The sequence below is a fragment of the Anguilla rostrata genome, chromosome 1, assembly GCF_018555375.3.
Source record: "Anguilla rostrata isolate EN2019 chromosome 1, ASM1855537v3, whole genome shotgun sequence".
Taxonomy (NCBI): domain Eukaryota; kingdom Metazoa; phylum Chordata; class Actinopteri; order Anguilliformes; family Anguillidae; genus Anguilla; species Anguilla rostrata.
In genome coordinates, this window is record NC_057933.1 from 8,194,733 (window position 1) to 8,208,261 (window position 13,529).

At 52.8% G+C, this 13,529-nt stretch overlaps 1 protein-coding gene across 2 annotated transcripts in view; it reads left to right on the forward strand.

Moving 5' to 3' along the window:
- znf106a (zinc finger protein 106a) overlaps positions 1-13,529 on the forward strand; it is a 27,053-nt gene continuing 13,524 nt past the window's right edge. The window contains exons 1-6 of one of the 2 annotated variants that reach the window (XM_064312069.1): positions 1-111; positions 3,993-4,078; positions 4,885-4,946; positions 7,204-7,407; positions 10,892-12,694; positions 13,099-13,501. In XM_064312069.1, coding sequence (XP_064168139.1) covers positions 4,025-4,078; positions 4,885-4,946; positions 7,204-7,407; positions 10,892-12,694; positions 13,099-13,501 — 2,526 coding nt within the window. In that variant the 5' untranslated portion in view covers positions 1-111; positions 3,993-4,024. Of the gene's footprint in view, positions 112-158; positions 287-3,992; positions 4,079-4,884; positions 4,947-7,203; positions 7,408-10,891; positions 12,695-13,098; positions 13,502-13,529 lie in introns of those variants that run through there. The other variant, XM_064312145.1, reaches the window with a different exon arrangement.

The following is a 13,529-nucleotide window of genomic DNA, read 5'->3' on the forward strand; positions in this document are numbered from 1 at the left end:
AAGAAGAAGTGAACCGGAAAGGGAGGTGTCGGACACAACTAACATGGCGCCCTCGTTGGAAAGGTGTGCGGGGGAGATGAAACGATAAACAAACCTATTGAGGAACAAGAGGTACACAAAGTATTTGGTTATTCTCGCGATGTGAAACAAATACTTAGCCGCCGGACTTTCATAAACACCGGTTTCACACTAAGGAGGGCCTGAATGTGGGGAAGACTAGGATAATTTCCTAGCCCTTCGCACAGACATCGTCACCACTATAAATGTGGGGGCTGGTAGCAGTTTTGTGAGTAAACACACTGTGTTGAGCCCCTCTCAGTGGGTGGGGGGGAGGTACTTTGGACGCATGATAATATGCGCTTTCTATTGCATGCATTTTTATATTTGTGTACAGCGGTCAGATTTCTAGCCAGGGTAACGGAGGCGATGGACTACAATCCGCTGGCGGGCAAGCCACAAAAACATAGAAGGAGGCTTTTGTAGTGTGTTACAGTGCTAGTACGTCAGTGCAGTTGTGGGACCTTTTAACCATGCACACGCAAACTAGCTGGCTAGCTGATGTTTTGTCATTAGATTGCCATTAAGCCTAGCCAACATGACGCTTGTGAAGATCAACATCAGTATTTGGTTATGACGCGTCAAGTGTGTCTGACTGCAGCCAAGTTGATACACGTGCACTAATTGACGTAGAGCGCTTCCATTGTCAAAAAGTTTGTGCGGTCTGAAATCGTCAGGCGGAGCTGAGCTGGATGTGCTCACAGGCGGTTGTTGCGCAATGTCATCAGCGTGATCATGTAGTGTGCAATCATAATAGGCTAAAGTCCAGCGACCAGGTTGACGCCTGTCGAAAGTTGGCCTACGAAAGTTTGCAACAGTTGCGTCGCTTGCAGGTTTATAGCCGCTGCATTTGTGACTACAAAAATAAATAGTCTGATGTATTTAAACATATGCTGCTTTTTACATGATTCTAATTTTGAATTGCACATATTTTCCACTTACTTGATCCTGTTCATCAGAACAGTGGACGTACACGTGTATGTTCAAACATTTCTGTTTGTAGATAATGCAGCGCTTTTTGCGTGCATTCCACACAAATAGTTTTCAGTGTTTCAGTCTGCACGCTTCGGTTGTTTGATGCATGTGCTGGTGCATCTATACAGTGGTTTTCTGGTTTTGCAGATAAGGATTCCTAAGCCTGCTCAATACTGCCACCATGCCCATTCATCTGAGTAGTTCTACTTTTTTTTTTTTTTGTACAGCACCAAATTTTAAACGACTGTTGATTTACATAAAACAAAATGATTTGTACAGACTCAGACTTTATTCCGCACCATTCATGGCATGAATTCCAGCCGTGTGTTGTTATAATGCCGATCCCCCCACCCCCCGAAAAGGGTTGTGAACATGTCATTTGCGAGATGATCTTCCTAACAGAGGTTGCTATAGTGAGGGTAAAAAGCAAAATTTGCACAAAATGGCTCTCTCATTTTGCTTGGGTTCTAATGAATGACACTTTACAGTCTTTGTACTTTGAGTACTTATTGTATGACCAGGTCACTGAAAATACAATACCCCAGTTATAAAGAGAGAATAATGTTGACAGTGCAAACTCAGCAAACATCCGTTTCTAAGTCCTTTAGATCAGAGTCCAACTGACATCAAACCCAAAGCGAGATTAACTCTTGCATTTCTTTTAGTCACTTCCTCTGAATATTTCTGAGGACTTGGGAAATGCAAGAAAGGGTTTGCTGTTGTTCACATTTCAGTCTGCTTACTGTTTGCACACACACACAATTGAAGCCTAAAGTGGCAAGTTCAATTGACTAAGCAAAGTTGAAAAAGCACAGTGAATATGTGGTTTATGTGGTCTGAAGGTGAGTTGTGAGAATAGTCTTCATTTTCTGTATTGCCAGATTCAGTGGTACTAGTAGCACCAGTGTGTCTCACCTTAGTATTCCTGTATATTATTGCAAATGTTCCAGAAGGTTTTGTGATAATGGAGACGCACTGCACAGGTGAAGTACTATATAATGCAGGGTTTGACAGTCCTGCTGTTTTCCTCAGGTGTGGAGTCAGCCTCAGGTGAAAGGCAGACCCCCTTTGATCACCCGCTGTTGATTACAGTGCAGTAACTCCTGCCAACACTGAAAAGTCTTGATTCATTTTTTAAATGTAAATAATTTAAAGTTCACAAACTTGTTGCCGGTGTAACTAATTACACTAACATTGTGATCCCACTCGCCTATTACAGGCATTTAGCAGACGCTCTTATCCAGAGCGACTTACACATAGCATTTACATTGCATCCAATTGTACAGCTGGATATATACTGAATCAGTGCAGGTTAGGTAGGGTACAACGGCAGTGTCCCACCTGGGAATCAAACCTGTGACCTTTAGGTTACAAGACCAGGTCCTTACCCCCCCCCCCACCCCGCGGCCTTCACGCCGTCAGGGCTTGGCTGTTTGGGACAGAGAGGCTTGGCACAGCGGATGTTGAAAAGCGTTTGTCCTGCTTGTGCCAGCGTTGCCAGCGTAACGGGATCCTGCCATAGGCCATAGCGGTACGGTGCCACTTGTTAGGTCAGATGAGCAGTATTTCCTTTCAGAGGGTGTCAGTGGGCAGCCTGCCTGCCTGCCTGCCTGGGGTGGGGGGGGCGGGGGCACTGCTGGAGGAATGCCTGGCACGGCCAGTCTCTCCGGCCCCCGCCGCCCAAAATAACTGCCAGCACCGTTGCTGGGGAGGGGGAGGGGGAGGGGGGAGAGGGCGAATAGGATGTTAACCTAATTGCTCAGTCTCTGCGGGTCTCTTAGAGGATAGGGTTGCTGAACCCATACGGCTGTGTGAATAGAGCCACAAACGAGGACGTTTTCCACATGGGGCGGCGTTCAGTGTCCTTGGCCTGGTTTTTTCCCCCTTGGGTAGAGATGTACGCCCCCTGAGCCCCCATGTCTGTTCCACAGGGGTCCCTGCCGTTGACCTTGATTCTCAGGAGGCGATGTCAGAGACGTCCCATTAGCGGAAATGCTTTTTTAGCTCTGTGCGAGGTAGGGCTTTGCATGCAGCACAGGTTTTTTATTTTTATTCTTGGCGCTGTGAACGCTGAAGCGTTTTTTTTTTAAACAGTCACTTGTGACTTTCGGTGTAGGGTATCTTCTAGTAAAGGTCTGCAAGGTGTTCGACTTGTCCAGACATAACACAGCCTTGCTCAGCAAGCAGGAACTAACTTTACGTCCAATGTGAACTTTCCCCTGGCATCTCGCAGCCACGGGATTGGTTGGGGGTTTGGGGGGGGTGGGGTGGGGGGGCTTGGGGGGGGTGGTACCTGGCATTGGCTGATGGGAAACCGAACCTCCGGCCAGCGCATGGTCGGTTAAACTTGGTCTCACCTCTTCAGTGGAACTCTAGAGCTCATCTTACCCTCGCTCAACCCTCATGGGGTACAAATTTAAAAACTGGCAGAAAGCTAACGTGCCGGTGGACAAATAGTTCAGAGAGAAAAGATGGCTCTGCACACTGAAAGAGGCCTCAGACGTGCTTAAAGCCTTCATTTTTAATAAAAACTAAAGACAAACTTTTCAGCGTTCTTCAGGCAATCTTCAGTGTGACGCTGAAACCTTTGTCTTCGTCTTCTGTGAAGACCTAATGATTCAAGCGTGTTTGAGGTGCCTTTTCTTTCATTAGTTACTTTTCCGGCATTTACACACCCAGTTTAAGTCTGAGCACAGGAATTTTGAGGGTTTTTTTTTTTGGTGTATATATAGTGGAAATATAATATGAGAGTGTAGCCTACATCAACTGAATTCTCGCTTACAGGAAGCGTGTACAAAGCAATATATTCTCCGTAGTGTGCATTTTCAGTTGGTCATGGAGTTCACTGTTTGTGGGGATCATGTCTTTTGTATACGTGCAAATATAATATTCAGAATTGAATGTTCGCACGCAGTGTTTTTTTCTCTCATGCCTGTCTGTCTGTCTGTCTGTTCCCGCAGTGATGGCTTAGCGGCCGTTTACCAGGTCCAACATGGGGAAGGAGAGGAAGTGCATTCTCTGTGACATCGTCTATAACTCCAAGCAGGTAGGACAGCGCTTTTGCGGTGAACGGTGCTCTCCCGGTGAACCGCACGCGCCCTCGCGGCGAACAGCACTCTCGCGGCGAACAGCACTCTTGTGGCGAACAGCACTCTTGTGGCGATCAGCACTCTTGTAGCGAAGAGCGCTCTTGTAGCGAACAGCACTCTTGTGGCGAACAGCACTCTTGTAGCGAAGAGCGCTGTTGTAGCGAACAGCACTCTTGTGGCGATCAGCGCTCTTGTAGCGAAGAGCACTCTTGTGACGAACAGCACTCTTGTAGCGAACAGCACTCTTGTGGCGAACAGCACTCTTGTGGCGAACAGCGCTCTTGTAGCGAACAGCACTCTTGTGGCAAACAGCACTCTTGTAGCGAACAGCACTCTTGTGGCGAACAGCACTCTTGTGGCGAACAGCACTCTTGTAGCGAACAGCACTCTTGTAGCGAAGAGCGCTCTTGTAGTGAACAGCACTCTCATGGCGAACAGCGCTCTTGTAGCGAAGAGCACTCTTGTAGTGAACAGCACTCTCACAGCGAACAGCACGCACTCTCGCGTCGAACAGAATCCTAACGGTAAACAGTGCTCTCGCGGTGAACAGCACTCTCCTGGTGAACAGCACGTGCTCTTACGGCGAACAGTGCTCTGGTGGTGAACACGGGATCGAGAGCACGCTGTTTGTTTGAGCTGATCTCACACCTGCCCTGCAGTTGTTGGTCATATGAGCGTACGCAGGACGTCTTTGAAACTCAACCTTCCTGGGGCCCATCTTCCCCCATCCCTCCCCCCCCCCCGCCCCTTTTCATTGGTGCAGGAGATGGATGAGCACATGAGGAGCATGCTGCACCATCGAGAGCTGGAGAACATTAAAGGCCGGTGAGCAGCTGCGTCTGAGTCCCGCACACACAGTCGTACACACACTCCGCGTGTAAGTCCTGCATGTCCCTGGATCCACGGGCCTCCCTCAGCTTACCCTGGCTCTTCACTGGACTCATAAGGCCTGGTTTACTAAGACCTTCTGGCACATGCGAAACCAATAACATGAGCAGTAAGAGGTCTCCATGATAGTCCCTACAGCAGTTCATATAGGCCACACAGTCTCAGGAAACCTACTACTAGACATTTGACCTGGACACTCTTTTCTTAAACTATGAGTCACGACCCAAAATGGATCTCCAGGGTGGATGTGGTGGGTCTGAGAATGTAGTCTGTAGTCCACTCGTCTATGCTCGTATGTGTATTTCACGGGCCCTCGAAAGGTACTACATTTCTGATTTGGGTCCTGATGTTTAAAAAGTTTAAGAACCAGTGCTGCATAGGCTATTCACATGTACTGAAGGCATGTTTATTCTGTGTCAGCAGGAAGCTCTGTCTGATATAGCTACACTCTCCACCTGTCACCTTCCTCCTCCTTTCATTTCCTTGCTCGTAATCACAGCCCCTGTAGTTCATACTCTTCAGCAATCTTGTCCTTTCTTGCCTGCTAATTGCTAACTGTACTGTACACGCGTGTGAAATGCAATACTGTATGTGTTTACAGCCTGTGAAAGAAGCATATGTGAGCTCGTATCGACTTGCCTGTCCTGGATAGCGGGCGCTTTGTCCTTTTAGAACGGGGGTGGGGGGGGGTGAGGCACATGTCTTGGGGACACGTGAGAGTTGTCCCCCTGCCCCCCACATATTCGCGGGGCAGCTGCCCCCAACAGGGGCTTAAATTTAGGCCCTTCTCTAGAGCTGGAAGCATGGGAGAGTTCAACCCAGCAAATGGAACTCGGAGCAACTGGCTCTGTGTGGCTGTGGAGCTCAGTGGCAGTTACAGTGTAGCTGTAATCAGAATTTAATGTAGATTCACATTAAGGTGTGAAGATTTTGGTGCTTTTTGGTTCTAAACCTTCATGTAGCTTGTGCTCTTGTGTCCAAACTCAAACCCCTGCTTTTATCGAGAAGACTTAATGGGGACATGGAATGAGTAAGGAGCTCGGCTTGCGCCCGAAACGTTGCTGCTTTCATTCCCTGGTAGGACACTGCAGTTGTGCCCTTGAATCAGGGTAAATCCAGCTGTTTAAATGGATGCTACACAAAAATGCTAAAAGTTGCGTAAGTGGCTCTGGACTTGAGCATCTACTGAATGGCAGTAATGTAACTGCACCAAGCACAGGCACAATAAGAATTTAGCGGCAAACACAAATGAGAACGTCCCCCACCCCTCCCCGGAGCTTCGTTAAATATGGCCGTGTGGTTGAATTTTGAAATGAAGCCGCAGGCCCATGGAGATGGCAGGAAAAATAAACTGGGTCAGCCAGTGGAACTGACACAGTTTCTGTAGGGCTGCTGCATAGCGCTCGAGTTCTGCAGTATCAGTCTCCTGGAATGGCATTCTCCTGGGGGGGAGGGGGGGCGAGTGGGGGGGGGCAGCTGCCTGGAGCTCTCTGGTTACAGCAGCCTCTGGATTGGTCAGAATGCAGTGCGGCTCTCTGCGTTTTGGGTGTAGGGGGGAGGGGGAATGGGGGAGGAGGGGGGGGAGCGTCGTGCTGCAGATGAAATTCAGACTCTCTCTCCCCCTCAGCCCCAGAGCAGCCGTAACCATCATGAGAGCGCGCTAGGCTAGGGGCCTCCAGAGAGAGGGAGAGCCGGTCCCACACTGCGTCCCAGGGTGCTTACGGGGAGTCGAAATGCCGCGCGCCGCTCCTCGCCGCTCCTCCCGCTCCTGCACCGCTAACCGTCCCAAATTAATGTGAAGCTGAAGAAGGCAACAGTTCAGGAAGATTCGAACCCTAGCGGTTTATTCATTTGTTCTTTCTTTTTTTTTTTTTGAAAACAAAGAAGTTATTTGCCTCCTGATCTGTTGAGAAGCATCTTTTTTTAATAGACTTAGCTTTTTCTTTTTTGGGGTGTTAGAAGAGTTCCCTCTCTTCACCTCCGGTTTTATTTATCACCCCTTTCTTGAGTCTCCAAATAACCGTAAGAGTCCAGAACCGGGTCTGTAGTTGGGGAAAGCCCAGAAGACCCGACTGGACTAGACCTGAAAAAAAAAAAATCCAGACGAGGACAGAACCAGACGCAGGCGCAGACGCGGAGCCATGCCGGTGGGCAGCGTCCCGGCTGAGCCCCCCCTCTCCTCCTCCGCCCCCAGGGACTGCGACCACGGGTGCCGCGTGTGCCGGGTGTCGGTGGCGGGCCTGACGGCCTACGCCGGGCACATCTCCAGCCCCCTGCACAAGCAGCGCGTGGAGGAGGAGCAGGAGCGCGGCGCCGCCGCCGCCGACGGGCCGGAGGAGGAGGAGTACTTCGACAAGGAGCTGGTGCAGCTCATCGAGAAGCGCAAGGAGCAGATCCGGTAAGGACACCCCTCTCTCTCTCTCTTTATTTCTCTCTCTCTTTATCACTATCTCTCTCTCTCTCTCTCTCTCTCTGTTTTATCTTGCTCACTACGTCCTTCTCTTTCTCTCTCCCTCTACCTTTCTCTCTCTTGCCCCCTCTCTCTCACTATTTCTCTCTTTCATTCTGTCTGTCTGCTTTCTTTCTTTCTCTGTCACACACTCTTTCACTTTCTCTCTTTCTCTCTCTCTCTCTCTGTCTCGCTCACTCACTCACCCACTCACCCCACCTGTCTTACTTGTCTGTCTGTGTACTTGTTTTCCTTCTCCTGTCCCTGTGCTTAGTGCTGTCTTCCTGTTTCTCTTCCTCGCTCTGTAAATAAGGGTAAATTGTAACTCTTGTGCTGCATGATTCATTGTCAGAATGACCGCTTGGGCGCGTTCAGATGTAAGTTTGCCACCGCTGTATTGTGATTTGTGATTTGTGTGAAGCCTGAGTGTGGCTGATCAGTACAGCTCTGTGTATATGTATCATATCTTATTTGTTTATTGTAATTAATTAAATAATTTTATTTGACAATACGAAACTAGATACCGTGAACACAATATCCCGTTACTTGTACTAAAATGGTATTATTCACATGGCAGGATTCCTAGTTGACTTGTACTGACACGACAAGTAAAGTTTCAAACTGCTGTTGATTAAATCACGCTCCGCTTTCTCTTCACCTCTCTCGACCCGTAAAATGAGGCGATACACCCGTAAAATGTATTCGTAAAAGTCCCGGTGTCATCTGCTTGTCCCTGATCATCGGCCGTCGATCCCCTTAATTAGAATTCCATGTCGCTGGAGCTCGCTTCTAATTAAAACGACGACGCAAACGGGGTCTGTCCTGGTCCAGAGTCGTATATCAGAGACGTAGCCCAAAACAGCCATGAGCGCATGCTCTCGCTCTCTCACGCTCGACACTCTTGCTCTCGCTCTCTCACGCTCGCACTCTCTCGCTCTCTCGCTCACGCTCTCTCTCTCTCTCTCTCTCGCTCTCTATCTCTCTCTCTCTCTCACTCTCTCTCTCTCTCTCTCACGCTCGCACTCTCTCTCTCTCTCGCTCTCTCTCTCTCTCTGTCTCTCTCTCTCCTCTCTCACGCTCTTTCCCCTCTCGTCTCTCTCTCTCTCTCTCTCACGCGCCTCGCCTGTCTCTCGTCGCTCGCGCCTGCGCTCTCTCTCTGCTCTGAGCGCTCTGCTCTCTCTCTCTGCCTCTCTTCTTCACGCGCACTGCTCTCTCTTGCAATCCAGCTTCGTCTGCCTCTCGCACTCTCTGCCTCCGCGCAGCCAGTTAGAGCTGAACGTCGGGAGCGAACTTCTACGCGGATAGCGTTGTTACAGGGCCTTAGAATCTGGCTACTGCAGGGGCTAACCAGTTGCTTGGACCCGGCAGGCTTTTAGAGCAGAGTCCCGTGCCCCTGCGCCCTCCCCCATTTAATAAAAAATTTATTAAATTTATAGTATTAATAGCTATACTATAATACTATTTATAAAATTTATTTATATATATATATATACATTTTTTGCTGTCGGCCTCCCCAAGCTGTGGGCCCCTAGAATCGTCACCACCACCACCACCACCTTTCACCTCGCTGGCGGCGGGCCCTTGGATACAGACCCATAACGCTGAGTAGCTTTGCTAGCCGCTAGCCGTCGCTCGCAAAATAAAGGGCAGACTGAGACCGAGAGTATTTATATCCCACGGTCGCCAGAGTGAGAAAATCGCCATCACCACCCGCTCACTGGCTCTGCCCCGACACCGAGTGTGGTGAGGTTCAGGGCTGCAAACCCGACGGGATATCCAGTACAGGCGGATCAGCTACTCGGGTCCTGAAGCTCACTCGCATTATATTTACTTTGGAGCATGTGGCACTTGCTCTTATCCAGAGTGGCTAATAAAACTGCAGGTTTACTTAACAACCCCCTCAGCGTCACACCTGATAGCGGCAGTTTATACGCAAATGCATCACGTGAAGCGAAGGTCCAGGGGGGAGGGCTGAGTGTGTGGTGCTTAGTGTGGGTAGCAAATGGGTTTAGTGAGGGTGTAGTGCAGGGGTGGGCAATGAAGGTCATGTCTGTTCCTGGTATTGATGGCAGATTACATGCACGTCGCCTGACATTTTTGCTACATTTCTTGATGAGCGCATGAATGGCAGCCGAAGACTGTTCTTGCGTCCCTGTATGAAACGTTTTACTGCTGTCTAATCTGCAAGTGTGTCAGTGTTGGTGTGTGTGGCCGGTTAGCACATTTAGCCAGGGTAATTTGTGGAACCAAAAACCTGCACACACACCGGCCCTCCGGGACTGGAATTTCCCAGCCCTGCGTGTTGCGTTAGTTGTAGCACTGGTAGGGCTAGCAAACCCGAGACAAACACTCAAGAGTTCAGTGTGTGACAGGTAAAAGGCCAGTGCTGCCTTCTCTATCTCTCTCTCTCTCTCTCTCTCTCTCTCTCTCTCTCTCTCCTCTCTCCTCTCTCCCTCTCCTCTCTCTCTCTCCTCTCTCTCTCCTCTCCTCTCTCTCGCTTCTCTCGTCTCTCGCCTCCTCTCTCGCTCGCACTCTCTCTCTCTCTCTCTCTCTCTCTCTCGCTCTCTCTCTCTCTCTCTCTCTCTCTCCTTTTTCAGACCGGCAGCTGGGATTGGTATCATGTTTGAATCCTTGGGTGTAATGTTCCCAACCCACACAGAACTGCCTTTGCCACCTCTAGTAATAATGACAGAGGAATCCAGTCTGCTGTGTGTGTGAGGCCCTGGGGGGATGGGGGGGGGGGGGTTTGGGTGGGTGGGTGGGTGTCTGTCAGGGGTAGGAAGGAGCTGGATTGCAGCTGCTGTGTGTGACATCACGTGACTGTCTGAGGTCATTGGCTCGGTCTGGCACTGCACACATTACCCTGGCAGGTGTCATTTTGTCTCAGAGCGAAAGCGAAATTCTTTTGGACTTTGACCGTGAAATTCTCTGTGTTCTGCTGAGGACGGCACAAACACGTTTTGCTCTTTTGAAAACATAATGCCCATCATCCATCTAACTACAGATTTGAAGTACAGGAGCCTCCTGCTCGAATATCTTGATTTCTGTAAATAGAGAATTCATGAATAAGAATAATTTGTAGTCCTGATATTTTAGAGCTTAGCATAGAACATTGTTACAAATGGATATAGTACCAAAGAAGATTTTAAATAGTAAATAAGTGATCAATATATATAATTAATATATGTAAATATATGTAATATATTAATATATTGCACATTGAAGTGATCGCGGGCCTGGAATAGGGAGTGTTGCCTAGTGACAACTGACAACGCACAAAAACCATGCACCGTACCAGTGTTGTGGTAGAAATATCAGTCATTCATTGTCATTCAGAGCGTGAGAGTTGGATTTAGATCAGGAGCTGGCAATTCTCAGTTGAGTGAGGAGCACAGGATGTGATGTCATTGTGATCCACCCTCCTCCCCCCCAGGAAAGAAGAAGAGGCGGCAGCTAAGCAGGCCCAGGAGGAGGAGCAGAGGAAGCTGCAGCAGCTCAATGCAGAGAGGCAGTGGTTCCAGCAGGGGGCGCCCTGGGGCTGGCCCCCCCCGGGTTTCCCCTCGGCGCCGAGGGGCCCGGGCGGGGCCAACTGGCGGGGCCCGGGCGACAGGAGGAACTCTGCAAGAGGACACCAAGGCGGGGCGTGGCACCACCCCAGCGGGGGACCGAGAACCTGGAACCAAGGCAACCAGGACCAGAGCGCCCCCTGGCGAGCGGAGGTCCCGCCGCTCCTGCAGAACTGGGGCAGAGGAGGATGGGGGGGCAAACGAGGGGGTTACCAGGGCTTCTCCTCCAAAAAGAAGGGCGGCGACGCCCTTTATAGCGGGTTCTACTGGGACCCGAGCGCCACGCCCTACCTGGACGGGATGGACTCCGCGCTGGCCATGGACTTCACCAGCGACCAGCTGCCGCAGTCCGGCGCCCTCGATTTCAGCAGGGCGCCCCACGGCTGCCCGGACGCGCCCCCGGGGTGGGAGGGGGGGCACCAGGCCCGCCGGGGGGCGCACCAGAGCAGGGAGATGCCCAACGGAGACCGCGGCAAAGCCAGCGGCTCCAAAGACCGGCTGTACCGCTGGTCCCCCTACCCCCCGGCCAAGCTCGGGGACGCGCCGGCCCAGAACGAGGAGGGCAGGAGCCCGGCGGCCGGCTACGGGACCGTCCCGTCCGTGCAGGTGAAAGACCTGAAGCTGAAGTTTGACTTCGTGCTGGGCACCATGCAGTCCCAGGACCCCCCCGGGAGGAGCCAGGCCCCCCCCAAGAGCAAGGAGGGGCCGGGGAAGAAGCAGCGACAGCGGAAGGCAGGCCGCGTTGGCGGCGGCCGGCGGGACGACCAGATCCAGGCCGCGCAGAAGCCCGCCGCGCCCGCCGAGCAGGCCCCGGAGAAGGCCTCCTCCACCACCTCCAGGCCCGTCCCGTACCAGAAGCCCTCCAGGTGGGACTGCGAGTTCCCCGCTCCCGCTAAGCTCTTCCGCCGGCCTGGGCTGGACGCGGGGGCGCCGCCGGGCAGGAGGGGGTCGGCCGACACGTCTGCAGCGGGGGCTCGCACGGCGCCGAGAGAGGAGGAGGAGGAGGGGCAGGAGGCGGAGAGCTCGGAGTGCAGGGCGGGACGAGACTGGGACGGGAGGCGCAGGAACAGCGGGGTGACCCCGCCCTCGTTCGGCAACCCCGGCGGCCCCAGGCGCAGCTCCTGCCCCCGGGACGATTCGACGGGTTCCGGAGGCCCGCACCCCGCCCAGGCCCTGTCCCTGCAGTCTGTGCAGGTGAGCACGTCCACCTGCGACACCCCCGAAAGGCCGGAGTCCCCACCCCGGGCAGAGGAAGAGGAGGAGGAGGAGGAGGAGGCGGCCCGCGAGGGGAAGAGCGACAGGGAGCCGGCGGCGCAGGCGACGGACGAGGGGCTGGGCTCGGACAGCGACGCGTCCCGCCCCGGCCCCGCCCAGCCCGCGGGGGTGCCCGACCTGAGCAAGCTGGGCCTCCCCGCCTCCCTCAAACGGGACCTGACCCGCCACATGGGCCCCAAGGGCAAGGCCGGCGCCCACGAGCCCAACCTGAACATCGCCCGGCGGATCCGGAACCTGAGCGGGGCGCGCAAGGCCGAGGCCGAGAAGGACTCGGGCCTCAGGCCCACCCTCCGGCAGCTCATCAGCTCGGCCGGGGCCCGCCGAAACGTCAACTGGGACCAGGTGTACCAGGAGGTCAGCCGCAAGAAGCAGGAGCAGGAGAAGGGCATGCCCAGGTGAGGGGGGGGTGGGGGGGGCAGCCTACACATCTGTAAAAAAGAAACTAAACAAACGAACACAATTCCTCAATGTCTGTCTGCGTGCTGAATTATTAATTAATCAAAATGGTGCCAACTTAAAATTTCTCCAATATGCATCACAGAATCTAAACAAGCCAAATCCCCAATACTGCATTTTCCTATTGCCTGATTTTTTAAAATTTACACTTAAGGGTTGGTACTGTCGAGAAACTGGTGAATTGGTGCCTCATGCTGGTCCAGAGAGGGAACTAACACATGAGTAAAGGGTAGAATGGTTGAGCCAGTAGCCAGTACGCAGTACGCAGGAACGTTGACGCTCCTCAGGTTTGCCGAATTGCCGTAACATTGTGAGTTACGTGACGATCTGTGTGGCTCCGCAGGTTTGGAATTGAGATGGTGACGTCGGTGCCCTTTGACCCGGAAGGCCTCGATGGGGGGGAGGAGGATCTGTCGGAGGGGTACCACTGGGCCTCCATCTGTGAGCCTCTCTCCGCTGTCCCGGGGGCGGGCCCACGCAAGCGCAGCCTATCGGAGAGCAGCGTGGTGGGCGACCGCACCTCCAGCGCCCTCTCCCTGTTCGCGTCGCCCGCCCCCCCCAGGGACCGTCCCGACGGGCCCCAGGGCGTCGCCTCGCGCACCCCCGGGATGGGCGCTGCGGACGCCGAGAAGGGGGCGGAGCCGGGGGAAGCGATAGCCGGATCCGTGGAGGGGGACAGCAGCTGCACCTCGGAGGCGGAGCAGAACGACGCTCAGGGCCTGGGGAAGAAACGCAGAGCCGCAGGGGTGAGCGCTACGGACACAGCGCTAACGC